Source organism: Delphinus delphis, chromosome 12 (assembly GCF_949987515.2).
Source record: "Delphinus delphis chromosome 12, mDelDel1.2, whole genome shotgun sequence".
NCBI lineage: Eukaryota > Metazoa > Chordata > Mammalia > Artiodactyla > Delphinidae > Delphinus > Delphinus delphis.
In genome coordinates this window covers 9,241,915-9,269,688 of record NC_082694.2, presented here as the reverse complement: position 1 = coordinate 9,269,688, position 27,774 = coordinate 9,241,915, and the positions used below count along the sequence as shown (strand labels likewise).

At 42.7% G+C, this 27,774-nt stretch overlaps 2 protein-coding genes and 1 non-coding gene across 4 annotated transcripts in view; 1 reads left to right on the top strand and 2 right to left on the bottom strand.

Annotated features, from left to right (window-relative positions):
* Window positions 1-965: 965 nt before the first annotated feature.
* On the bottom strand, window positions 966-9,530 carry LOC132435206 (uncharacterized). The gene is made up of 3 exons (XR_011246672.1): window positions 9,357-9,530; window positions 3,186-3,269; window positions 966-1,017 (listed from the first exon to the last, which is right to left on the bottom strand). It is a non-coding gene; the product is annotated as an uncharacterized protein (transcript).
* Window positions 9,531-9,767: 237 nt separating this feature from the next.
* On the top strand, window positions 9,768-24,439 carry UNC50 (unc-50 inner nuclear membrane RNA binding protein). 2 transcript variants are annotated; one of them, XM_060027308.2, is made up of 7 exons: window positions 9,768-9,948; window positions 11,014-11,297; window positions 12,014-12,134; window positions 15,757-15,896; window positions 15,985-16,086; window positions 18,379-18,420; window positions 23,409-24,439. In XM_060027308.2, the coding sequence occupies exons 2-7, from the start codon at window positions 11,018-11,020 to the stop codon at window positions 23,450-23,452; spliced, it is 729 nt and encodes a 242-aa protein (XP_059883291.1). In that variant the 5' UTR covers window positions 9,768-9,948; window positions 11,014-11,017; the 3' UTR covers window positions 23,453-24,439. The 2 variants fall into 2 exon arrangements, with proteins under 2 accessions (XP_059883291.1, XP_059883290.1); XM_060027307.2 differs by lacking the exons at window positions 18,379-18,420; window positions 23,409-24,439 and adding an exon at window positions 18,011-18,367 and having other exon boundaries at window positions 9,781-9,948.
* A 174-nt stretch (window positions 24,440-24,613) lies between these two features.
* Window positions 24,614-27,774, bottom strand: part of MGAT4A (alpha-1,3-mannosyl-glycoprotein 4-beta-N-acetylglucosaminyltransferase A) — a 98,716-nt gene continuing 95,555 nt past the window's right edge. The window contains exons 14-15 of the mRNA XM_060027306.1: window positions 25,053-25,165; window positions 24,614-24,923 (exon numbers count right to left, since the gene is read on the bottom strand). Of these exons, the coding sequence (XP_059883289.1) occupies window positions 24,897-24,923; window positions 25,053-25,165 (140 nt within the window). The 3' untranslated portion in view covers window positions 24,614-24,896. The remainder of the gene's footprint in view (window positions 24,924-25,052; window positions 25,166-27,774) is intronic.

Genomic DNA, 27,774 nt, shown 5'->3' with positions numbered 1-27,774 from the left:
TTTCATGGTTTTCAGTCTTGCCTTCTATAGTCAATACCTACTGGCTCTGAATCCTTCTTTCCTTTTAGGATAAAGCCCAGCATTCATTCAATGAGATTCTGACATGAGTTACCAAATACAGTGCATAAGACCCAGGCCTGGCCAAGATCATGGGGTCCCATCCCTTTTTCCACAGGGACTACAGGTCTAATTCAGGGGCAGGTGTTCCACAGAAGAGTCCTTTTGTAGGGTCTGATTAGTGGACCCTAGAAAAGGAGGTTATCTCTCTTCTTTTTGGGTCACAGACCTTAAGGATGTGTGCTTTTGATGGCCTCATTCCCATTATGTAGAAAGGGCCAGCCTAAAAACGAGGTCAGGAGACAGAGAAAAACAGTCAAGAGATGGAGGCAAGGAGCCCTGGCAGCATAATCCCAGGCCTTGTATCCAGCTATGCCTAATGAGTGATATTAATGTTTTGAGGTTGTTACTTCAGTGATTCAGTGCAAGGGAAGCATTTCTTCTCCAAGGAATCAAACACAATTTATTTTAGAACTAAATAGTACAGACTGAATAAAAGAAAGTTTTATCCTAAACTTTCAAGATAGACATTTTCTCACCAGGCACCATGTTGATTTTAACAGTCCTGTTAGTGGCCTTCACAATATTCACGAAGGATGTACAAACTGTGTCATTTGGTTGAGAAGTCAAGTTTGAAAATAATCTTTCCATTCTCTGTGCTTCAGAACAATTCTTAAAACACATCTAGTATGTTCTTAGCTCATAACTATTCAATTAAATTTTTCTTCTAAAAATAACTTAGAGCAAGAGAAGCATTTACTTCATACATACTCATCCATTTTCTTCAGTGTTCCATGGAGGAAGAAACTGCTCCAACCGAACAGATGTAACAAAAAGTATGTTTCTTATTTTGGCTTCTCTGTTTTAATGACAGAGAAAATCCTTTGTTGTTTTCATCTTGGTTTCAACATAGTAGTATCAATATCCTTTTCTTCCCCTGAATCTTGATCTGGCATCCAACTGAAAATAAATATACAATTAAATAATATTCTGGACACCATAATTAAACACAGATTTGGTAACAGGTGTCACTATATGAGAGAAGTAAACCAGTTTCCAGCACACTCAAAAAGGCAATGGTCACAGCTCCCAAGGGGAGGGGAAAAAAGATGGCGTTAAAAACGAAAGTTCCATTTAAGGTCACAATAAGGATTTTCTTCTTGAGTCCAAATTTCATTTATCTTTTTCTCTGAAGTACACTCAATGTATGTTGTTCTTCAAACAAACTTGACTTTCTAATTAGGTTTTGTTTGGGTTAATATTCAAGTGTTTTTTAAATCTTTAAATAGTAACTGAAAAGAGGAAAGAGCCTTGAACAATGTTACTGACACTTTAGTATTAAAAGTCCTTAAATTACTACTCATAGGTCAATTCTATGTTCTTTCACTTAAGCCTCACAGTGCAGCCACTTCTCAAGGGTGGTGTGGTAGTGTGAAGGGTCCTAGTCAGTAGAGAAGGCAAAATTGCATAGACAGTCAATACCACTCCCTAGAAATTCCATAGGAAGGAATTATTTTAGAATTAAACCCTATTAATGAGGACAACACAGCCAGTGTGAGACAGACTGCTATTTCTTCATCTGAGCACTAGATAAAGTAGCTAAGAACCACATTTTCAAAAAATAAATAAATAATCTTCAAACATGGGAATCATGATCAGGATGATGAGAAGCTTATATTAAGAGGGAACAGCCCATTCAAACTCACCATCTCACCTTCACTCTGGGTCGTACACTCACTGTTTGAAATATCAAGCAAAATTACCAGCACAATTTAAATTATTTTGTTTCAGGTTTTTGCCAAGAGTGCATAAGTTACAACAGTTAAGTGTGAGGCAACTCCACTATGCTGGAGGACTAACAGTGAGTCACAGTCTTAAGGGCTGCAAGAATCTCTAAGTCTGCTAAAAAGTTCCCTATACTGCTCTTTCTGGAGTCCAAAAGTATGAGTGAAGCTCTGCCTTGTACTGATATTTGAAATGGTCAGAAGCATGTTTACTTTTTATTCAAGATGGTTACAAATTTCTGCAGAAGGTAGATAAATTGTGGGAAATTTTTACATGTTCTGATTTCTTAAAGTTCTTTGGAGATCAAAGACTGATGTTCAGGCCACGAATTACAGGGAGTTTATTACAAATTCAATCATTACGATTAAAAAGGACAACTCATCACCTCTTACAGTAACTGTTCTTTATAACTTCTCAATTATTTAAACATGATCTGACATTCTTGAAAGATCTAAAGGCTTGCATCTTACATGGGTAACAAAACTATGTGAGAGAAGGCAAGAAAATCCTCTTTTCTTACATTAAATGACGGGAAAATATGGCAAAGAACTGTGTCACTTGAGAAAAGAAAGAGAGCATGGCTAAATTTAATCTAACTTTACACCTCCCAGGATCTGGTTAGTTAGCAAACATGCTCAAGTTCTTGTCTGGCCTCCCAGACCATAATATCCTGTACTCTCTGCTTCTCCTATCAACAAAAGGGAAGGGATCTGAGTGCTGTCCCTCAACAAACAAAAGCAGGTTCAAGTCCAAGTTACTGCTGTCTTTAGAGGGATGTCCATTTTTCTGATTTCGTATTTTCTTTTCACAAAGAGAAGGCTCCTGGTTTCTATTCCAAAGATCTTTGTAGATATTTGGAATCAAAGAACACTAGAGTAGAAACCATGAGATTTGTAATGTCCTCTTAGGCTGTCTTTCCACAATCCCTCACTCTACAAATTCAAACACAGACACCAACATCTTCTCCTAATCACACCAACATGTAAGGCACAGTGCACGCACTACAGACCCCACATTATGGGTCTGTGTGTAGCTGCCAAATGACCCACATACACAGTGACCAACCTCAACTGTGCCCCATCTACACCTGCCAAGACTGAACTCTCTCTCTTTCAAAACTCCATGAAGTTTAGCTGCTGTGGTTAGCAGAACAGCAATAACGGAACAATCAGCTGTGGGTGTGCATGAATGCCACCTCACGTTAATTCACTGGGGAAGAAAAAATACATCCTTTTTTCCAAGTGATATCACTGCAACCTATTTATAATTACTAAGTCACTCACATATTTAACTCCACAGAGCTAATTTCTATCATAAGCTTTTAAAAATCGTTAGCTACTTACCACTGATCTTTTACACTCAAAAAATGAGTATTTCAAAGCTTTGCAGTTTCCTTCCTTCAGACACTGCCGAGGGGATTTTCCTTCCTATGACACATAAAACAATATAAATACCTGAAAAATTTTCTCACAAAGTACAAAATAACTGTCCTTCTGGAAATAGTTCTTTTTTAAAAAGTTAAGGAAAAGCAGAAAACAATAATATAAGAAATAATTCATAATTCATTTTGACTGTTGGTACTTAAGAAAAAAAGGATAGAATGAAAAAATATGTAAAATAATTTTGGGGCACTTTAAGGGTGCCCTTGAATTTTTGAAAACGCTGGTTTCCATGGGATACTTTTCTTTAAAATGTTTATATAAAAATCTAGAAACTGTTATCTTCACCTCCTCATGTGTAAGAAAGGGAAAGAGTAAAGGTGAAAGTAGTAACAGGGTTTCTTCAGGGTTTTTAAAACTTTCACACTCAAGAAGTCCTAAAGACAGAGAAGAAAGTAGTGTGTGTGACACAGAGAGAGAGAGGGAGAGAGGGAGGGAGAGAGAGAGAGGGAGGGAGTGGGGGGAGGGGGGAGAGAGAGGGAGGGAGGGAGAAGGAGGGAGGGAGAAGGAGGGAGAGAGAGGGTGGAAGGGGGAAGAGAGAGAGAGGGAGGGAGGGGGAGAGAGGGGGAGGGGGAGGGAGGGAGAAAGAGACGGGGAGGAAAGGGGGAGAGAGAGGGGGGGAGAGAGGGAGAGAGAGAGAGAAAGTGGGGAGAGGGAGGGAGAGAGAGAGGGAGGAAGGGGGAAGAGAGAGAGAGGGAGGAAGGGGGGAGAGAGAGGGAGGGACAGAGGGAGGGAGAGATAGAGAGGGAAGGAGGGATAGGGAGGGAGAGAGAAAAAGGGAAGGGGGGAGAGAGGGAGGGAGGGAGAAGGAGAGAGAGAGGGGAGGAATGGGAGAGAGGGAGAGAGAGAGGGAGGGGAGAGAGAGGGAGGGAGTGAGGGAGAAGGAGGGAGTGAGGGAGGGAGGGGAGAGGGAGGGAGAGATGGAAAGAGGAAGGGGGAGAGAGGGAGGGAGAGAGAGTGGGGAGAGGGAGGGAGAGAGAGAGGGAGGAAGGGGGAAGAGAGAGAGGGAGGAAGGGGGGAGAGAGGGAAGGAGGGGGAGGGAGGGAGAAAGAGAGGGAGAGGAAAGGGGGAGAGAGAGGGAGAGAGAGAGGGAGAGAGAGGGAGAGAGAGAGGGAGGAAGGGGGAGAGAGAGGGAGGAAGGGAGAGAGAGGGAGGGAGGGAGGGAGGGAGAGATAGAGAGGGAAGGAGGGATAGGGAGGGAGAGAGAAAAAGGGAAGGGGGGAGAGAGAGAGAGGGAGAAAGGGGGGAGAGAAAGAGGGGGGAGAGAGGGAGGGAGGGAGAAGGAGAGAGAGAGGGAGGGAGGGAGGGAGGGTATGCACATGAGGGATCAGGAATGCTGTAGTGGTGAATGGGAGGGTTTGTTCTGGAAGGTAGTATCAAGTGGCTTTAAAGTCTCCAATTACAATATCGTTTTAATGCAAGCAAGTTTATCTCCAACACATCTCTGTGTTTTCCCACCCCCTACTGCCACAGTCAAGCTCTCTATTCTGAGAAGCTCACTGAGTAAGAATTTGAAGAGGAGAGTGAGATTTTAACAGAATTTATATATACTTGGAAGGGAAGATCTGCCTGGGCCCAGTGTGAAATTAACTGGTCTTTAAGCAGTGAAAGCTCATAAGAGCTTAAGAAAAATGGATTAAACCATTCCCTTTCTGCCATCAAGACAGGACAGTGCTACAAGAACACATTCACAAGGGAAGTGCTTATTTCTGACTCTTAACAAGTAAGACTAATTTAAAAATCACACTTGACAAAGTAATTGCAAAACTAGATTAAGAGCTAAAATTTAGTAGTATTTTAGTAGGTAAACATGGGATAGAAATAACTTCATTATCATATCTTCATTATCTTAAAATATTTTGAACAAATTTACTGCCATAAATTGAACACAAAGGCACTTAAATATATTGGACACAAAAGCATCTACAGAAAGTATATTTCACAACTCAAAGAAGCAAGATTAAAATTTAACCACTGCAAACTTTCTTTTTGAACCCCCTACCCTACTAATTTATCTAGTAACTAAACACTTACAAGGACTAATTTATTTTAAAATAAATTCAGAACTGTCCTACATCAGTTTAGCAGGAGGTTAAAAAGTAAATACAAGATATTCCTGTCTACACAGAGCTTCAAACAGCAGGTAGGAAAAGGTATACACATGCTAATGTTCACTGGCAGTGTGAGCAAGTCACAAAGTGGGGGAGGTAATGGGGAGGGGGGAGGGAAAGGTGCTGAGGGGGTTCCCCTTTCCCAGCACTGTAAATGCATAAAACAACATGTGGAAAAGGGAGACTGAACTTGAATTTTCTGAATCACCTGAGGTTTAACGACATTAAACTAACTTGCAATTCACAAGGGAAAAAAATCAAAACCTTACATTTTATTACTGTTAAAGAAATAATAAATAAATCATATACTGCTCATAAACTTTACCTTTATGCAGTGCTTCACGATATAAAGGAAGATCGTGAAATCTTCCAACTCGAAGTGAATTCCAATGCAAAATGAATCAAGCAATTTTGTCTGAGAGTAAAAATGACCCTGTTCCATGTTAACTTTAAACGCTCAAACAGCCCCAATTAGGTGCCCTAAAGTCTGAACAGCTTTAGTGCTGGTTCTCAACATTTCAGAAAGATGTTAATGAGGTCGGCTAGAGTACTACTTAAGTAGAAAGCTCTGGTGTAACTTAAATTTCACCTGCTCTTCATTATCAAGGATTTCCCCTCAAGCAGATTTTGATACCCCGACTCCACCACTGCAATCACTCTCCAAAACCTTTATTTTGCAAGTTGCAGTCACACTCCTAGTTTTTACTGTGAAAAAAGCTACAAGGTACCATATCTATGGCATTCCTGATCCCCAGGAATCCTGGTCACATTCCAGACTTTATGTCTGTTGGACCCTAGATTTGAATTGTCATCTACATCAGTGAATCTCAAAAGTGAACCAGAACAGAGTAGCAAGCTTCTCTGCACTATAATATTCCTCCCTCAAACTCTGTAATGAGGTTGCCCACATGAACAACATAGAGATAAAAGACTATAACTATACAAAAGACTGGGGCTTCCCTGGTGGCGCAGTGGTTGAGAGTCCGTCTGCTGATGCAGGGGACACAGGTTCGTGCCCCGGTCTGGGAAGATCCCACATGCCGCGGAGCGGCTGGGCCCATGAGCCATGGCCGCTAAGCCTGCGCGTCCGGAACCTGTGCTCCGCAACGGGAGAGGCCACAACAGTGAGAGGTCCACGTACCTCAAAAATATAAATAAATAAATAACAAGGGGACTATAATTTCAAAAAAAAAAGACTAATTTATAAACTGATGCTTCCCCAAACCGTATCTGAGATGCCATCTTTTTCACAAGCTTTCAACCCATACTGCCAACTGCCTACCGGGAAGATCCATCTAGATACTACACTTAAGAGAGAAATATTACTTCATCTTCCTCCACCTCCACCCCTAATGGCAGATTGCTAATTGCCCCCTTAATATTCACTCTTCCTTTTGAGTGGGGCATATGGCTGAGCTAGATTTCCCAGCCACCTTGCAGCTGGGTATGGTCATGTGACTAAGTTCTAGCCAATGGAATATGCAGGGAACTGAAATGTAAAACTTCTGGGTTGGTCTGTAATGGAAAGTGGCTTGCCCCACTTTCCTCCCCCATGTTACTAGGCCTGATGATGTGGAAGCAAGGCAGTCTTGGACCAGGAGTGGGAGAGTAACATCCTAACTCCCATCACAGCACCTGACACCACGAATCAACAGTGCTTAGGTCCATGGAAGACAGAGAGGATCAGACTAGACCCTACTTATAGGCAAACAAGAAAGAGAATTCTCTCTTTTAAGCCACTGTTATTCTGGGTCTCTGTAATATTCGTCTGAACCTATAACCCAACTAAGACACTCCCAAGCTTATTTTCCTTCTGAGGTCAAGACTGGTGATTCCCAAACATGGCTGTATCCAAGAATCAACCTGAGACACTTTTAATTTACAAGGGAGATGGGGAGAGCAGTGGAATCTGTACTTTTAAGCTCTCCACCTCCATCTCCAGGTGATTCTGATGAAAAGTCAGCAGGTCTGGAAGCTGTTAATAGACACAAGGGAGATAACTTGTAATTGAGTTCCTTGGGCACAGTTTCAACTCCTAGGAGTCAGAATCCTAAGAAGTTTATCCAAGAGATGCCTTTTGAATCTGCTTTTTCCTTGTTTCTCTCCTTGTTTCTCTCTCTCAGCCCCACCAGAGTTTACATCCTTTTCACCATTACCCTGAGCTTCTCTGAGCCCCTACAGTTCCTTGGCTATCTCTCAGTGCAGCCCCAGAACTAAGTATTTTATGTTTAATTCCTCCCTAAAGTAAAGTCTAGCAGCTTTGCAGGTGGGTTAAAGATTGGCAAGGAGAGACTATAGCATCATCTTCCAAAAGATCAGATTAATTTCTTTATTCAAGGAGCTGAGGAATCAAAAACCTTATCATAAATGAGGTGGCCATACACAGCAGGCATATACCTCAGCAGAACTCCCCTTGGTCTTGAGTTCCTAGTGGGGAGGGGTGGGCTAGAGCTGCCAGTGACACCATCCGAGAAGGTAGGATATCCGCCTGGATTTGCATAACTCAATGTTTTGCCTCAGTATTGCCATTTTATAGTCCAGTTGAAGTGACCATTCAGGATGAATTTAACTCAATCTGTCAATGCACTTCTATTTAAGAGACTCTTTATCTGAAAACACCACGTTTTCCTAGTTGACCAAATTCAGCAACAAAAAGGCCACATACTCAGTGGGGGAAAGCAACATCCGTACAATGTGTCCGGGTCATTATGTCTGCCTACACCTTCCGAGCTTCCCAGAGATCCAATTTCTACAGTGTGTCCCATTCATCTGTATGTCCCCTCAATCAGACCTGGCACTCAAATGTTTGCTAAATCAATCAATCACTGCAAAAAACCAATTTGGTGTTCTCCTTGCCACCAGTATTCTCTTCCACTTCCAGAGTTTCTTTCCTCAGTCCTACTCTGTGCCGGAGCTGCTCACTGTGACACCCGTCACCCATGGCAACCGTCCTCTCAAACCTTCCGGCACATTCCCCGTCCTCCAGCCCAGCAGGGCACCAGCTTCTCGTGGGCCTGCCACATCTCCATGATTCTGCACGTGTTCTTTCAGATTCCCCCCACAAACACTACAGCCTCCACTCCTTTCCTTGATAAACTACTACTCATCCTTTAAGACTCAGAGCAAATGTTACCTCCTCCTGTGAGAAGTTTCCAAATTCTCAAGCAAAATCAGTTGCTCTCCACTGGGTGCCCGAGGCATTTTGCTCCTCTACTCATAAAACAAGTATTTACTCAATGCTTACACAGCCCTTGCCAAAAACAGTGAACCAAATGTAAAACATGAATCAGCAGAAACACCAATATAGCCTCATGGTTGATGTCCATTTTCGCGTAGTTGTCTTTTCTTTGAAATAAAGGCAACTTTCTGAAATTACATCTCCGAATGCAAAAATAATTGCACCCAACGGATTGCCCTCTCATCAGGCCTTGGTGAGCGGAAAAGGTACTTGTGCTTTGGTTGGGTTCAAGGCCAGAACCCAGGTTCCCCAGTCGACTTTGAACCTCTGCATTCACACTGGCTCCTGAGAAGACCTGGGGCTGTAGTGAGGGAAAAACAGGAGAGCAATAGCTCCTATCACAGCACGTAAAACCACAAGATCCACGGTAGGGGGAGCAAGATACAAAGTGGTGAAAATAAAGAGCTGCCTCATTTACAACTTACGCAGGAATGCACAGAACTCAACTCAGCAACGCGTTCAAACCAACACAGGGTAGGCAGAGAATCTATTCAGCCACCACTGAACACAGAAAGGAGAATTTACTAGGCAATAGTGTGCCAGGTTCATGTAATTACCTCCTAATTTACTGATTCTTATTTTCTAGGGCTCAAGAAACCTTTCTTATTCTCCTTTATGCCTCCAGAACCTAGCAGAGTGGCAACATTCCGTGTTTCTCGACCCGAAATAGTTTAACCTTTACAAAAACCCAACGGGGCGGCACCGTTCTCTCCAATTTCACACCACCTGGGAAGTGAGGCTCTGACAGTGGATGCGCCCAAATTCATTAAGTTGGAGCTGCGTTCGACACCGAGGACGGCGAACTCCGAGGCACTTCTCTTGACTATCGCCGCGGCCGGCCGAGAGCCCTCCACCGGCCCCGCCTCCCCGCTTCGGGCGTAGGTCACCCGAGCGCCCGGCCGCGCTACCTGGAGCACGCAGTCCGACTGCAGCAGGCACGCGCCGAGGTCCTCCTTCAAGCCCGCGCACGCGCCGCCCTCCGGCTTGTCCTCGTAATAGCGAGGCATGACTGTGCCTTCCGCCAGCTGCTATCCAAATCCGCTCCACTCCGCGACGGCCCCGACTTGACTGAACGCCAGCGACGCCGCGGCGGGCGGAGCCGGAAGCCGCAGGCACCACTTCCGGCGGGCGCGGGGCGGACCTCGGAGCCCGGGAGGCCGAGCGCGCGGCGGAAGTGAGTCACGTGACGCGCCGCGCCGCGCCCCCAGCGCCAACGACGTTGTTGGGAGGGAAGTTGGCCCCGCGGCAGCTGGGCTCGGCAGCTGTGCGGCGGTGGCGGGTCAGTTTGGAGCCGGTGGAGGCCGCCGCGGGGCTCCAGGTGAGGCCTGCCGACCGCCCTGTCTGCGCGCGACTCGGGCTCACCCGGGGGCCGTTTCCAACGGCAACTCGCGGCCCCACGTCACCCGGCCCTGGAGTGACCGCGCCCGGGTTCGGGTGCTCGGCCTGCGGCGGGGCTGCCAGACACATTCATTGGGGCTGGTTACAGTTGAATTTCAGATACCAGCGAAGAATATTTTCGTATGCGTATGTCCCACGCAGTGTTTCGAACCTGCTGATATTAAAAATTACTCTTGTATCTGAGATTCAGTTCTAACTGGACGTCCTGTGTTTTTATGCAAAATCTGGCCGCCCTACCCGAGGCCCCGGGCCGGCGGGGAGCCGTAGGGCCCGGGAAGCGCCGCCGGCGTCCCGGAGGAGGCCTGGGGAGTGGAGCCAGACACTGGGCTGCCGGGGCGGGGTGTGGGGGCCGGACGGTGACCGGCGCTCCCCTGGCTTCAGACTGGTTGGACCGGAACTCCCACGCTGTCGTTCCGCTGCTGAACTAGTCAGGAAGTAAAACACTGCATTTGAGTTCTGCTTTGTTTTTGCATAACATAGTCATGAACGAGTTGCTTGCTGGTTATGCGCTGGTGGACCTGTGAGATAGGCCATTTATTTGACCTCGTCGGGAACATCGTTTCAGTTTGGCTTCAGCAAAGGCTTTCTCTTAAAGTCTTGATGGTCGAGAGCCCACAGGACAGGTGGAGTTTTGAGCCAGACTGCCTGAGTGCACATTTTGGCTCCACCAGTATCACTGCTCCTGCCGGGGAGTGGGGGGAAAGGAGGAAGCTGAGGCTTGAGGGAAGTGAAGTGTGGGGAAAACGTGGACCCTATGAAAGTGTTATTATGAAGGTTCAGAAGGCCGTGGGGTAGCCCTTGCCTGAAGTGCAGTGATCATTTCTGCAGCCTCAGAACCAACTCCATTCGCTTTTGAGCCCTGCCTCTACGCAGGGATTGGAGCCGACATGTAAGGTGACTTCTCTCATAACTCACAAGAGGGGTGCTAGTAGCTGACAGTTTCTTCGATGACTTGGAATCGAATTTTTTTTCTTCGTCCATCTAGGAAGATGTTACCGAGTACTTCAGTGAATTCCCCAGTGCAGGGGAACGGGGTATTGAGTTCCAGGGATGCGGCCAGACACACAGCTGGAGCAAAACGCTACAAATACCTGAGGAGGCTTTTTCGTTTCCGGCAGATGGACTTTGAGTTTGCTGCCTGGCAGATGCTCTACCTGTTCACTTCCCCACAGAGAGTTTATAGAAACTTTCATTACCGGAAGCAGACAAAGGATCAGTGGGCCAGAGATGACCCTGCTTTCTTGGTCCTGTTAAGTCTCTGGCTCTGTGGTAAGTGTCTGTCTGCAGGAGAGTTGAAGAATAAATGAGCGTTTCAGGTTGGGCTTGTCATTTGGAGAATCTTTTGTTATCAGCATGTTGTGGGTCACAATTTGGGGATCTCTGCAGCTGTTTTCTTCCTCTCTGAAGCCTCAGAAATCTCCTCACAGGGAAGAAGGTGGTATTCTTCCTGATTTTAAAAGTCCCAAGCAGGTGCCAGAGTCAACTGTTTCCTCAGAACTTTCAAAAGCAGAGGACAGAGTCACTCCATGTCTTTTAACTACCATGACAAATAAATTGATACCCAAATGCAAACTTACTGTGAAAAAGGACTCCCAAGGTTGGAAATTGCATTTCACCATCAGGCCAATCCAGAATGAGAGTTCTGAAAGTACCAATGTGAACTTGAGAAACTGCTTTTAGTTCAATAGGGCAGTGAAAGGGTCTGAGCCGTCTTTAGGGTGTGAGTGCTGCTGTGTTCTGAATGCTGGGGCTACCCTGGTGAACCACAGACGGATGGGGGCCTCCTCAGTAAACTTCAGATATCTCAGTGGTAGTTCTGTGTTCCAAGGTGGTCTGCATTTCTTAATCAATTACATTTAACACACCTTTGGGGTTTACATACCTGTCTCCCACACTAGAGTGGGCATCTGAAAGGCAGAGACCATGCCCTGTACCCCTAGAATCTAGCAGAGTGCCTGAATACATCTTGTAAATCTTTCTTTCAGTGTCCACTATAGGATTTGGCTTTGTGCTGGACATGGGATTTTTTGAGACGATAAAGCTGCTCCTTTGGGTTGTATTCATAGACTGTGTAGGCGTCGGCCTTCTCATATCAACCTTAATGTGGTAAGTACGGTTAACTTTGGTTCTTCAGATGCTGTGGTAGAGCCTCCATTTGCTTGCTTCAGAGAGTAGCTGATGGAAATTGAAACAAGATAGATGAACTGAAAGCATCGATTTTGGCTGCCAGGATTAATATACCTTGTCCTCCTGTGTTGGTACCTACATCAGAAAATACTCTAAGGGGATGGTCTGCTGTGTCAAAGCACAGCAAATAAGTGAATTGAAGTAATGATTGTGTCGTATTAACAAAAATTTTGATTTTGCAAAAATATTATGCAGTTAGCCAATTCTGCTTAAGCTGTCTGGATGACGGCACAGTATTCTGCCTTTGCCAGTGGGTCACTTCTAGAGTTATAAGATGTAGAGGGTTATATTATGGAATCTTACTTTGCATCTTTGACATGAAATGAAGTACACCTGAAAAAGGATTGTTTTGGTTAAAATTTTGGTGTCTTTCTTCTGAGCCACACACATGGGTTTTATTGACTGGGTTCTCAGTCTGACTTTGTCTGGGTTTGCTGTACCAACAGTAGTATACTGAGCATAAATCTGGTGTTTGGTTTTTCAGCCTTCTCCCTGATCAGTGCTCCTGTGGGGCTGGCGGAAGGGGTGGATGTGTGGGTGAGCTCAGCAGGGGGCCGGTGGTGGTGGTGGTCGTATGTCAGAGAAAACACTGGAACCTGAGTCACAGAGAGACCTGGGTTCAAATGCCAGCTCAGCCATTTACTGTGTACTTCTTAGCTCCAGTCTTCTCTTTTGGAAGATGGAGTTGATTATCTATTTATGAGGTATTTGAAAAGATTGTGGTATGAAAAGCACTTGGCATATAGTCTGTGCTCAATAAATGGTAGCTGTTAACATTTTAAGCAAGATTCTGAGACGCTAACCTCTGATGATACCAACCTGTTATTTTGCTTTGTAATTTATGACTAGTCCAGTACAGGTCTTGTATCTGCTAGGTAGTTGGAAAATGCAATGCATCATTAACCTAAGATTCTAAAATCTGGCCTAAAAAGAATACTGCTAACCAACGTAAGTCATATTCATTATCAAGATATCCAAGGGAAACATGCTAGGTGAAAAAATTTCAATAAATAAGGCTTTCAAACAAATAGTTTGTAGCCGGCCTTCTGCCTTGAATGCACGCGATTCTGCGATCTGGAGGGTCGCAGAAGCCGGGAGTTTAGTACCTTCAGTGTGAGTCTGTATCATAGTTTGAGTTCATTGGAGAAGGACTGAGTATATTTTTGAGAACCTACATTGTGCTGTGAATCGTGTGAAGAACCAGAAATAGAACTCATGCGTGACTCCAGTCACGCCAGGGGTGCCACAGAAGCCAGCATGAGGAGGCATTTGGGCAGATGCAGTAGCTGATGCCTGGCACCAAGTGTGAAGACAGAGGTGTGGAACAGCGTGCCAGGTATGGGAGCACAGGGGGCACTGCATGGCTGCGGAGGAGATGGGAGTAGAGAAGTTGGCCCTAAATGCAATTTAGAGAAAAGAACTGGACTTCAGCTCGTAGGCTGCATGTGGGAGTAGGAGGGAGGGGGAGCGGTGGGGAGCTTGGAGGCTTTGAAGTCAGAAATGCAATCCGGTTCACACTTCAGGAAAGATCCTCTCTATGGCAGTGGAGACGGAGGAGCTGGAGAGAGTGGCTAGGCTGGATACAGTCGTGGGGTCTGCACTGGAGCAGAGGAGGCCCGGGCTGCTGCGGTGTCACAGAAGTAGATGAGGGGAGGGAAGAGCAGGCCCCGGGGCCTCTGGGATGGCCTGGGAGTTTGGGGCTCAGCAGTCAGTGGCCAGTGCAAGTGAAGCATTCCATGTTGGACATGTTGAGTTCAGGAGGCTTGTTGATAGTGAAATGAAGGTTCATTGACCCCTGGGGTAGGTGACTAGGAAGCTGCAACAGTCTGGCCGAGATGAAGACATGACTGGCATTATTAATACGGAGGTGGGAGAGGAGTACGACAGCTGTCTCTGAGCTCTCTCAGAAGGCGTGTCCATGTTCTAGAGGTGAGACTCGGAAGGAGGCCGGAAGCCTGGAAAGCAGCCATTCAGGGGCTAAGCAGAGAGGTAGGGGCAGTAGCAGGACCCCAGCGTGGGCACTTGAGTAGTGGGCTAGATGCTTATTCCATTCATTTTAATGGCACAGGTTCTCAGCTCGAATGGAAGGTGTCCTGGTGAGCTCGTTTGCTCGATCAGAGCACTGTTGTCTTGCTGCTTTCAGGTAGCTGAGTACAGGACTGCTTTATTAGTACTGTAACACCTTCTCCCTCTTGTTTCTTTCTTTTTTCTATTTTTATTTCCACTAGACGTAGCATTTTCTTAACGGTATCCTCAAAATGAAATCACATGTGGAAGAGTCCATTGAATTTCCACAGCTGTGTTTATAATACAATGATCTTTATTGTTCTTTTCCTTTGACAATCTGTCTTTCTGTTACCTGGATGTCTGTCTTCTCGTTCGTTCGTCATTTAACGGAACGATTAGGCCACGCTGTGGAACAGAGACACCAGCTGAGTGATTGTTCCTGTGGCTGGAGACACCGTTGGCCCCTCTCTCCTTACTGGTTCCTCCTGACTCCCTGACCTTTCCACGGGGGAGACCCAGGTCCTAGGCCTTGGACCTGTTCTCTGTGTTCACTCTTTGGGTGATCACATTTGGGTTCGTGGCTTTTAATATCATCTACACACTGATGAGGTTATATCCGCAGTTTGGACCTCTCCTGTAAACTCTAGACCTTCTCTACCTCTTACTCCAGGCTGACAGGCATCCCCACCTCGCACCTCAGTCTTCCGTTTGTTTAAGGCCAGAATCTCTCAGTCGTCCTTGACTGATCTTTTTTTTTTGTACCCTAGCACTCAAGTCTAGCACTAGTCTACCTAGTGCATCTAGTCCTATCCGCTCTGCCTTCCAGCGGTAATATATCCCCACGTCAGCACCTCCGCTGCTGCCACCCTGTTCATCTCCTGCTCGCAGCAGCCTCCCATCTGCCTCTCTGCTTCCACTCTTGTCTCCAGAGTCTGTTCTCAGACCGGCAGCCAGAGGAACCCTGTCAGTACAGTAAGTCGGACGTTCTTAGAACTCCACAGTGACTTCTTATTCCACCAAGAGTAAAAGCCCAAAGGTCTGACAGTGGCCACAGGCTCTGTAAGGTCCGGCTCCCGTTTGTTTTCGGATTCCATTTCCTGTGTATCTTCTCACTTGTCCCAGGCACTCTGCGCCCCTCCCCCATTCCTCAAGCCTGCGGGGCCCTCTGCCACCTCCCTGTACCCCCCCCCCACCTCTGTGCTTGGACTCCCCTCTGCCTGGAATGCTCTGCCCCGGGGGATTCCCATCACTGCCCTTGGGACTTTACCCAGATGTCGCTCTCTCATGACCATCATCATATGTAACATTTCAACTTTGTATTCTCTGTCTTTCTGTACTGCTGTTTTTCTCTATGGGACCATCTGACAGCTATTTGTATTGTTGTCAGACTACTCCCCCGAGATTGAAGGCAGAAATTTGTTTTGTTTACCGCTGTATCTCCAAATGTCTGGAATAAAGCTTGGGACATAGAAGGTAGTTGGTAAATATTCATAATTAATTTTATTGTACTATGAAATGAATGTTAACTTTTCAGGTTTATCTCTAACAAGTATTTAGTGAAACGGCAGAGCAGAGACTATGATGTGGAGTGGGGCTATGCCTTCGATGTGCATCTGAACGCTTTTTACCCTCTCCTCGTCATTCTGCATTTTATCCAGCTTTTTTTCATCAACCGTAAGTAGCAGTTACTTCTCAACATATTATCAAAAAGTCTTCATTGTACCCACTGAAAAGAGATTCATTGTATGTGTCTCTTCCGCAGATGTCATCCTAACGGACACATTTATTGGATATTTAGTTGGAAATACCTTATGGTTGGTTGCAGTTGGCTACTACATCTACGTAACTTTCCTAGGATACAGTGGTAAGTAACTGCGTTTTTTGGTTGATTGACAACACAACAGGGAGGGGAAAAGTTGCAACAGTAATACAGTTAGCTTACTTTCATGGAGCTCTTACAGGCACTGTCCCAGGTGTTTTAGGAATTCTCCCATTTAATCTTTACAGATACATGGTACAGCTTTACTTGTCCCCATTTTTCAAATGAGGAAACAGGCACAGAGAGATTAAGTAACTTACCCATGGTCACGCAGCTAGCAGGTGGCATAGCTGGTATATAACAAATTTTATAATTTCAAGGAACCATGTTAAACCATATTGATGCTGTCCAAGTTACTGGCAGGAAACCCACTCAGTTTCCTCTTCCTTTTCTCCGAGGCTTTTGGGTTCTGGGTTACCGGCAGTCAGAGTGAGGAAAGGGTTGGGTCCAAGGTGTGAGCATGTTTAAAACCTTTGCCTCATTTTCTGTTTTATGATTGTGGGCTGGGGGAGCTTTGAAATACTCTTTATTTTGTAAACATCTGTGTTTAAAATAGATGAACCCTGCTCACAATTCATATACTGTACCCCAGCCACAGTACACAAAGTTCACCCGTCACAGGGAGATCGTGGGGCTCAGGAGCAGGGGAGCGCCCAGGGGTGCAGAGGTGGTTATGCGTCAACGGCAGCAGTGCCTGCTCAGCAGTCTGGGCCTAAGGCCAGGTGCCAGGCCACCTGCTGGAGTGGGGAAGCTTAGGGATGAGAGGTTCTGTAGATAATCACAGAAGATAGGGCCCAGCTTCTGCTGAGCTCAGGACGTTTGTGAATTCGTCGTTACATCGTGCTGTTGATTCATTTTTCATAGTATCAATGAGAACCATATTGACATTATTCTTCATGTATGTTAAGAAACAATCACTACTAAATAGAGTTAGATTAAATCTAGAGACCTTACTTATGATTTGTTAGCATTATATTCTTAGCCCTTCCTTTCTTGTCACTCTAGATGATCAGGCTCTTACTGTAAATACAAGCCACTTGTACTCACATGTGACTGGCTCCAATGGTGAGAGCTTCCCACGCTTGTCCCCTTGGCTTTGCCAGGAACCACTGAAACGCCCCTGCCACCCACATTGTAATACCTTGTTTGGGGCATTGGGAGTCCTTTCTCTAGTTCAGGGGAAATGTTTGTGACATGTTATGTTTAGGCTTCTAATGAATTTTCACGTTTTGAGAAAGTTTTAAAATGTCATTGGCACACTGCCACATTATGGTTTCTCAAAGTGGATTTTGCATCACTCTCCTGGTAACTCCCTATGATTTAGAAGATTCCTTGAGCACAGCTCAGTTTCAGTTTGAGGACTACTTGTATGAGAAATATTTAGGTTAGAATGCATGGGGTAGGGACCCACTAACCAAGCCATGAGCAAGAAACAAACACGGATATCTGAGGGTGGATTTTATATGTGAGAGTTTCAGTTCTTTCCTAAAGTCTGGGATACTAGTTGAGATCTCACCTTCTCAAAGTGGACGTGTAATGCTTTCCCCCGCTGGGAAGTCGCAGACAGCTGAGAGTTGGGTTTTTTCCTATAACATCCTCCATCGCTGTTGGTACGTTAGGATGGGAGGCTTCTGAAGCATCACAGGTTTAAATTCACCACCGCGTCCATTAATATTGGCGATGTTTGACCCTCCTAACCTCAGGCCTGGATTTGCTTCTCATTCAGCCTCTGTGCTGAGAAACCTCTGCTCGGTTTCTTCACAGCCATGAATGAGAAGGAAATAACACAGAGTAGTAGTAATATTGCTCTGGCTGCAATACAGCATCGTCAGTAAGATGCTTCAGTAAGATTCACAGTATGTGTTGCCTGCTCGGCCCGTCGTGCTGTGGGGGAAGCCGTCTTCCAGAACGCTCATTTACTAGTCCTTTACTTTTCCCACCAACGCATGTGGGTTTGCTCCTTTTCCAGCACTGCCGTTTCTGAAAAACACAGTGATTCTTCTTTACCCGTTTGCACCTCTCATCCTGCTCTATGGACTGTCACTAGCGCTGGGCTGGAACTTCACCCACACACTGTGCTCCTTCTACAAGTACAGAGTGAAGTGAAACAGGGAGCCTCTTACATCTTAGGTGCGTCAACAGTATTGGTGAGGTGGTGATTTCATGTGAAACTTGTAAATAAACTATCATTGTAGATATCTTAAAGGTGTAAAGTTTGCAAATTTGAAGAAATATATATGCTAACACCGTTATCTAGTACATTCCTTAAAACTAATTAAATGTACATTTCTATAATAAATATTTTTTAAACTAAAGCATGTATTTTATTCTGCACAGAGAATATATGCAAAGTACTAAGGGCATGCGGAAAAGAGAAAGGTAAAACTTTTTAATATGAATTATTTTTGAAAGTATCCATTTGGAGAATATGGTAATAATGTTTCCCCTTCTCCCCTCCCCCACTGTTACTGACAAGGTACAAAGTCCAGCCCCATTTCTAATGGGCTGCATTTTAAACTTTTATATAAGTCACAGGATCCTAGTGTAACCTTCAAAAGCCTCTACTTGTAATTCAAATAGGAATCACTGTACTACAGGCTCCAAATATCATTAACAGCCATTGTTCATGCAAAAAAAAAAAAAAAAATTACCCAACAAACAAAATACAGTAGATCGAAGAGGTCCCCGGAGGCTACTCTTACTCTAGAGACTGTATAGTAGCATACTCAGGGTCTGCGTGAACACCTGCATGACACTGATAATCACAGTCTTTAACACCAGTCTGCTTTTCTTTTTTAAAAGACTTTCCAAAACCACATATCAAATCCACGCCTGTTTTCTAACTGAAAACAGTACCAGTAAACTATTATTATATCAGTGTTAAGCAAAACTAATAATAAAAAAAGCTTGGTACCCATGAAGTTTTTACCTGTTTATTTATATTAGGAGTCTTGAATTCAACATGGCTTTTTAAACTTCTTTATCTCAAATACACATGAACGGTTGTGGCACAGAGAAACAGTGATGAAAGGCACAGTCAACAGGACCAGTTATCAGGTTTTCAGTTATAGCAGCAAATTTGAAAATAAATAATCTGCCTTTAAAAATCCAACAGGTACCTAAAATATTACTACAGAGATTACCCATTCAACCAATGGAGACACTGTAAGGAAAATATGTACAATACATTTACGGAGGAAAAACATCTAGTTCAACCTGGTAAAGCAGTTCCTCAGGCAGCTTCTCCCAGGAGTGCTTTCCAGAAACACCCCAATTACAAAGACAGCCTTTCCAAACAAAGTTTGTTCTCAAGGAGAAATGCTTCAGTTTTTCATTCCATAAATGAAACAGTTGTTACAGTTTAATCAGCTGATTTCTAAATCTGTCTTAGAAAATGTGACTGTCTACACTGAAATGAAAGTATCAACTGTGCTGGCAGTGCATCTTATAGTACTGTCGATATCCACCATTTTTAAGGCTCAGAGACTGTGTCTTCAAAAGGTATTTTCACCCAATTTCAGCCAACACTGAGTATTTCAAATAAATAATGGAATGCTAATCAAACTAAAATACCAAACCTTTGATTCCAGGGCAGTTTGCTAATTACTAACACCATGAAGCCACTAGGAGCAAGTGACATATTAAACAGCTTCCCTAGTGTCCAAGAGTACTGAATGTTCCCCACAACACACAATCCTTAGTTTAGAACAATTTTAGCACCACTCTTCCTAACATTTTTCTGCACAAAGTGTTTCCCATTCAACATTCAGTTCACGTTTTTGAACGACATCTAAATTCTCAACTCACACATAACTGGAGTGCCAGCTCTTTCTTGTTTGTTCCTCTGGAAATGCTCTAGCCAGTGCCCAAACAGGTGAAGCACGTGTTTCAGGTAAGAAGAGAAGAGTTTCTATATAAGCATTGATGATATGGGTGTATATATGTATATATATAACAAATCTTTTGTTGTTGTTTTTTAGTAATACTGTAGTAGTGGTCTCTTCAGCACTGTAGGTTCACATGCATTGAAGAAAAGTAAGCATGTTAGTTATCATGGCATATTATCTGTTAAGATTAATAATTTACAACTATCAGACTAAATTTCATACACTATAAACACTGCTACATAGCTTTGAAAAGTTTCCTTTTCTTTAAAGAGATCAGATGTCAAAGTTCTCTTAGGACCTCAGATATGATTATGACTCAAATTTCTGACCTTTCGATAATGTTAGCCTCTCATTTTCTTTCTTTTAGCTCAACTTTTCTTACATCAAGGCTATAGCAATATAGTAAAAGAAGCACAAAAAGTAATGGACAAACCAAAATTAAACTTCATTAGCAATTAATGGCTTGGAAGCAGAGAAGTGTTTTGAAAAGTATTCCCTAAGTACAAAAATTTGGTCAGCACGTATAGGATTTGATCTGTGCTTAGACTATAAATTTTGGTTTAAAAAAAAAAAAAAGTCCTTCAATACAGAGTAGATTATTTGGTCTCTACATAAAAGCATAAATATTTTTTTTCTCTTAATGTCTTACTTAAAATATCACTGTTCCTCATTCTTCAATAACTGACAGGCTCAGAGCAGCCTAAATCAACATAAAGTGACACCTATTCCAGGAAAAAGATTCCTTACTCACTGGATCCTGCTCCTGCAATCTCATGCTAGCGGTTCCTTCATGAAACGCTACAAAGGTGCTGCAAGTTTTTGCCAACAACCTGCCAAAGAGGATTAACTGAGGTCTCTGGGAGAGAATCCCAGATGAGGCCTGTGTATATGATCTGCTAGTGCAAGACTTTATTCATAAGTTTATCAAGAAATACCCAACATACCAGAGGGGATCAAGTAGGAAGCCTTCTCCGCTTCACCTCTTTTAAAATCGTATTCATTTTCTATTGCTGCATAAAATCACGGCAAATTTAAAAGCGTAAAACAACACCCATTTATTATCTCACAGCTCTGTAGGCCAGAAGTCCAGGCAGGCAGGACTGAGCTCTCTGCTTAGAGATTCACATGGCTGGAATCCGGTGTTGGCGGGGCTGAGCTCTTAGCTGCTGGAGGAGAGTCCACCTGCCCACTCCTTCCGGCTGGTGGCTGAGTTCAGTTCCTGTGGCTGCAGGACTGCAGTTTCCATTCTCTTGGCTGTCAGCTGGGGCCTCTCAGCTTAAGACCATCTGCATCCCTTCTCATGCGGCCACCTCCATCTTAAACCAGCCATGGTGCCACAAGTCCTGCTTTGAATCTGACTTCTGCTGACAGCCTGAGAAAACTCTGCTTTTAAAGCGCTCGCCTGATTAGATTAGCTGTCCCCAGATAATCTCCTTTTTGCTGTACAACGTAATTATGGATCATACTCACAGGTTCCACACATACTCAAAGGGTTAGGATATACAAAGTCATTGGGCAGGGCGGTCATCCATGGAATTCTGGCTGCTACAAACATTCACTGCTATTAATTAGAGCAATCTCTCCAAACATGCTGTTTCCATATAACCACACTTGTCTTTGAGGACAGCACTGTTGGAAGACAACTTTTTTCATTATTATGACATATTTAAAAAGAAGCCTCCATAGCGTTGCTGAAGTTTTTAAAATAACATCTTCTAATTATTTACTAATGCAATTGACTTAAAAAGCTTGTTCAAAGACATCTCCAGCAGCCGAATTAACCTTCACGCACATGTCTATAGGCTGTGTGCTAAATCCATGTGCGTTCACACTTCCCAAAGCTTGTCAATCACACGAGTTTTTGGAACCTCATCCTCAAGTTGTCACTCGTTTTGGACTACATAGTAGGGACAGTGAATGCTGTAAAGAACGCAGGAGACTTAGAGAACTTAGAAACTGGATCTTAGAATCCTGGAATTAGGTCCTCAACCTTCTCTTCTCACCCGAAATACTCATCATCATTTGCACTACGATATATTCTGCATGTCTGCTTTTAGCCTCATGATGGGAATTCATTATTCTGGATTCTAAAATGTTCATATTAGCACTCTTGACACTGCTGTGCTACAGAATTTTCTGTGATGATGGAGATGTTCTATATCTGTGCTGTTTAACCCAGTGGCCACTAGCCATAGGGAGCTAGTGTGACTGAGAAGCTGAATGTTTTATTAATTTAAACTTAAATAGCCACCCTGTGTCCAGTAGCTACTGTGGAGGACAGTGCAGCTCCAGAGACATCATGCCATATACATATGTAAAAATAAAATTAGTCCCGCCATTTGTACTTTTCCCCACTCACTCTGGGTAAAAGTGGTTCAGTGTCCACTCAAGGTCAAGTATGTACCTTCTCTCGTTCCAGGTCCCCTCATCTTCTGTCCCAATACTTTAGTCCCTAACATGACTCTTAAGGGCAACCACTATAATCGCTTGCTTGAGGCAAGGCTGGGTGCTTCTAATTGTCTAGTGGCAACTGGGGGAAAGGAGAGCGCAGCTAACACGAGGGTCCGTGAGCACCTGTGCAGCAGAGGAAGCTAGGAAGCATGACTTACAGGCTTGCCTGCAGGAGCTTGACATTTGGCCAGAGTGATTACGTGTATGTGCACACACACTCGCCACAAGCAAAGTAGACAGCTGAGTGTGTGTGTGAGTGTGTGGCAAGGACAGTAGGTAAAGAGAGTTAAGAAAAAGAGGAGTGTGGGCTGGAACAGTTGGTCCCCTTCCCCAGACGCTGCCTGGGCACCTGCCACGTGTCAGGCACTGTTCTGGGCTCAACGAGGCACTGGTAACAAATCCATGGGGAGGAAGGAGTGCACAGGAGAGTCCTTGAAAGATGGATAAGATTTGGCTGAAAGTCTTCTCAGGAACAGGAGGGATGAGCTAAGCCTGGGAGGGGAGACTGAGCACAAAAACAGGACAAAGCTGGCTGGGTAAGTACGGCTCAGTCTCAAGACTGAGACACCCAATGGCCAGGAGCTGCAATTACTGTCACCTCCCTAGACTCAGAGCGTGGCCTTTCTTCCTCAAATCAGAGTTAGCTACTTGGGAAGCAGGGAAACAAGGGGATTCCTCCAGATTTTTACCTCCTGATACTTATTTGTTACAGCAGTAATTTAGTATGTGAAGCTGGTGCCACAATTTTGTAATGAAAGGTTTATGCTTTTGCAGTGACATTTCCCTGTTAGGCGCTGGGCCAAGGAGATTTGGGAAGGAAATAAAACGTAAATTAAAGAAAATAAAAAGTAAAATTTAAAAACCTCAATAAAAATTTTTAACTGGACTCGGACATAAAGAAATCATTGTTGGCAACATGTAACTTTTTAATCAAGAGACGTAACTAAGAATTATTCAAATACGGAGTAATGGAAATAATTGTACCCTATCAGTGTTTCCCAACCTTTTTCACTGCATAACCCTGCACAGAAAACAAGGCTGTCTGGAAGCTGTTTGTTCAGCCTGCTGGGTAACCAGGTGACGCTCCTCCAGGCTAAAGGCAACCAGCTAGAACCTCCAGCTGCCAGAGGCCTCAGCCACTGGCTACTCTGAAAGCTCAAGAGATTCAAGCTCTGCACACCTGTAACTGTCTGCAACCCACCTGCGGACACCAGGCTGGTTGCGAACTGATGTTGATAATTCATAATTTTGTAAAAGTAAAAGACTTTTGTAAAGATCACCGATTGCTAAGGCTGATAATATTTTTGTTTATAGTAGTGATATCATGTGGAATTTGCATGTTTAAGAGCAATAAATACTCTTCAGATGTGAATTTACTTACAAGTTCATAATGCAATAGAATAATTTTGGAAAAACATACAACTGTTACAATACCTTTCACCAAAAAGCCAACATTACAATTTTGTTTTTCTTTAAAATTAAACCAATTATGACTCATACAATAGCATTACCTAGAAAACATTTTGTCAGAACTCACGGAGTGCAGATATAAAAGCATCACGGAAAGAGAAAAGGCCTCTAATTCACGGATTAAAGACAAAGATTAAAAGAGAAGAGTTGGTCATTTTACATATCAAAGGAAATGTAATGACTTCAGTCTATGATAATTTGGGTTGAATGCATCACCCCTGCACATTAAAATTTATCAGACTGATTTTTTGTGACTACACACCATACACAGTATAGTAAAATAACCCTCAAAAAGGACATTGGTCTTTAAAATCTTGGCTTTAAGGAATGACAAATGCCTTTGAAAATATTTTGTTCAGAATCACTGTGATTATAAAAGTACTTCAGTTAGGAAATCAATCTAGAATCATTCTTAAATGGCAGTGCATTTGAAAAATGGCATTAACTTGTAATGTTTGCATTTCCAAAGAAAAATATAGAAAGAACTTAAAAAAGCAAGGTAACTGGTTTTCAAAAAAAGTATTGATTCAAAAATTTACTGCACAAAAATATGTACTTCTTAAGTGTTTCTAATAAATTAACTCCGTAGCATTTTATGTATATTTGTGTGTGTGTGTGTGTGTATATATATATATATATATAATCCCTGATAATCTATAAAAGAGGGTCTATAATATTAAAATAAATGAACTTCAAAAGTACCCCCTTCATAAAATGTATTTAACATTAATTTTTCTCAAATTTTAAGGAATGTAACAATATGTACAACTCTTATGTATTAGTATAATACCAAAATAGTACAAGTCATATTAACAGGCTGTCATAACTGTAAAATGTCTGAGTCAAGTTAAAACTGGAGGACAGCTTAGGTTCGAATGAATACAATTATCCATGGAAGATTCATTTTCCAAGTGGAAATGACAATCATCTTATCTACAGTAGATTTCACAAGAGGTAGAATTCAAGTTACCAAAAAACGGTACATGCTCAGCCATCTTTAATCAACAAATTCACAGGGAAAAAATGTGTTGGTTTCTTAGGAGATAGTCAGTTTGTGGCTTTTTTAATATGAATCTGAAATACAAGATAGTGAACAGCATGAAATGGCAGTTTTCAATTCCAAAAAGGTCTTAATTATGAAATCCAAATGCTGTAAAAAATGTAGAATCTAAGCAGTTTCACTGATTTAATATATTGTCTTACCTCATTAAGAATGGCCCAAACAGCAGAATTCTGAATAACTGAAAGTCGGAATGCTGAGATGGGGTTTAGGTTGGGATCCACCATTCCTTCTGCAACACCATTCTCAAATTTCCCTTCAAAGTAAAAATCAACACTCATTGGGTAGACTGAAACAAGCACACATAAATTTTCACTGACTTAAAGCAGGGAAGGAAAACACCAAAATATTTCTAGTGGATGTTTTTACACAAAGAGCATGGGTGAAATTTTTCCTTCTTTCTACCTTTATTCAACTTTTAAACGTTTCATGAAGTAGTATATGCTTAAAAACATTAGAAGCAACCTATTTAAAGAGGCAGAACTATATATTTTCTTATTGCAAATTAAAAAAAAACATATATTTGTTCTTACATCAACTAACACACAAGTTTTTAGCAAAATGTGACTGACAAACCTTACAAAATATACTCTGTACCATTTTTCAGTCTGATCACTTTGAGGATTAAGTCAATAGTAACAAATTTCAGTGCTTTAATTAGACTCACAACTGTTGGCCTTGAGCAGTTTCCAAGGTCACATCTAGATGGAATTAAAAGGTGATACCTCCTCAAGGCAGTTCCAACATAAAACTCCATTATAAATGATAAGCTCAAGAAGCTCTCCTGTAAGGATAAGGACCAAGAAGTTCTATAGAAGAGGACATGCTCGGTACTCAATTTTTCTTGCTGTGAGGAAACAGCAAGAAAACAAAAATGCTACTGAAAAAGTGACAGGAAAATGGTCTGTTCTGAGCCACACTGCTCTAAGCCAGGGATAGGCAAACTTCCTAAAAAGGGCAGATAGTAAATATTTGGGGATTTGTGGGTCAAGAGGGCATCTGAGAATATCATCCAGGTACTTGTGTAGAAAAAGAGAAAACTAATTTTCACAAAATTTTTATTGATGAAATTCAAAATGTAATAACAACTAAGTTTTTTTTTTTCTGCTAATACTAAGGAGCATGTAATTCCTTATGGGGGGATAATACTTAAATTAACTGGTATTCAAAGTTAGTGTTCCTTATCATCGAAATCGATTGCAAATGTTCATCTGTTAATGTGGATCTATAATGAGATTTGATGTATTTTATCCTGAATGCTTCCTTTCACACAGCCTAGATACTGCAAATATTGTTATTAATCCACAAGCACATGATTTTAATGGAGCATGTCCATGACTTGGAAGGTATCTGCATAAAATTCTATTAGATTCTTCTCTTTGATAATCTGCCTCATCATTACATTGCACATGAATCACTTTCAATCAAAGGTTGGGGGAAGCTCCTCAATTAGCTTGATGTTATTACTTGCAGTTCAAATAACGTTAATAGTCATCAAAGTGACCTGAATGCAATATAAGTTTTGCACATAAGCACTGCTTTGTCTTGTACTTTTAGGTTGAATTAAGAAACATTATCAAGTCTGAAGCAAAAACTAATTCTCAAAGAGATAATAGTGGTTGAGGGCAGTTCTCACTTGGAAAATTTTCAATCTTATTTCAGAGCTAAAACAAAACAAAACCAAAAAAAAAAAAAAAACCACAATAAAATTTTATCACTGCTAAGCCCCAGAACTGCTGTGTGGCAGGGCAAGTCAGGATATTCAGTTCTTATTTCTGACAAAAATTCACAGAACTGATGTTGATGAAGTCAATGAGAGTAAGTAAAGTTCACTGGCAACACTACTGGTTCAATAAATTAATGATACACGACAGACTCAAATACTCTCTGTAAAGCACCTGCTGATGAATAATAACATAACCATAGGCTTTAAACACCTTACATTGTTGCAAGCTTTGTAAATCTGTCCATCTAAGCCTTCTTCTCCTCCACACATATTTTCACCACCATTCATTGTAAAACATCCTAGCAGATCCCACTTCAGTTTGTATGAACTTTGTGTTTTCTCAACTGGTTTGAAAACATTCTTGCCTGTACTTGTTCTCTACAGACTATTCACAGAGACCAATTCTTCAGTCACTTCAAACCTGGCATTGACTCCAAATAACAACTAGGCAGTATCAGTAATATCTGTCAACTCACCAAGAGCCAAGGAAAACTGCTCAAATAATTTGCATTGCTTTTTGACTACTGATATTGTTCCCGAAGTCCCCAACTCCTCAAGCAATAGTTATTGCTGAAAGCCTGATGGTCCGAAATGAGTTTATTTTCTGGGCACACATATCTGCTGTAGTTAAACATTTAATTAACTCATCATTGGTAAATGGTTTTCTTGCTTGGCTAACACATGAGCCAGTTTGAAACAAACTTTGGTTACAGTGTCATTTGACTCTTTTATTTTTGTGAAGAAATTCTCAGTGATGAGATACCATATTTTAAATCTTCTAATTTTTCTGACCATTGCTTTCCTGTGAGTTGGGGATATTGTTGTGAGCGCTTAGTAGTGGTAACGTACTCTTTAGCACAGCTCTTGTGTCACTGCATCATAACCACACAACCTACCATCTAATTTTGTAAAACAACCCATATTCCACTGTGTTAAAAAGCACAACATTCAAAGTCCACTTTTCTCTTCCTGTTTTGACATGAAGGGTAATCACTGGTAATTTTTTTTTAAATGTCACAGTAGAGTTATGTGTGTGGCACTTTAAACACTGTCAAATTATAACGCATCAAAGCTATTTGTAGTGCACTAAGCAGCAATTCAAAGCACTGAGAGCACCACCGCCATCTCTTTTGCAACTG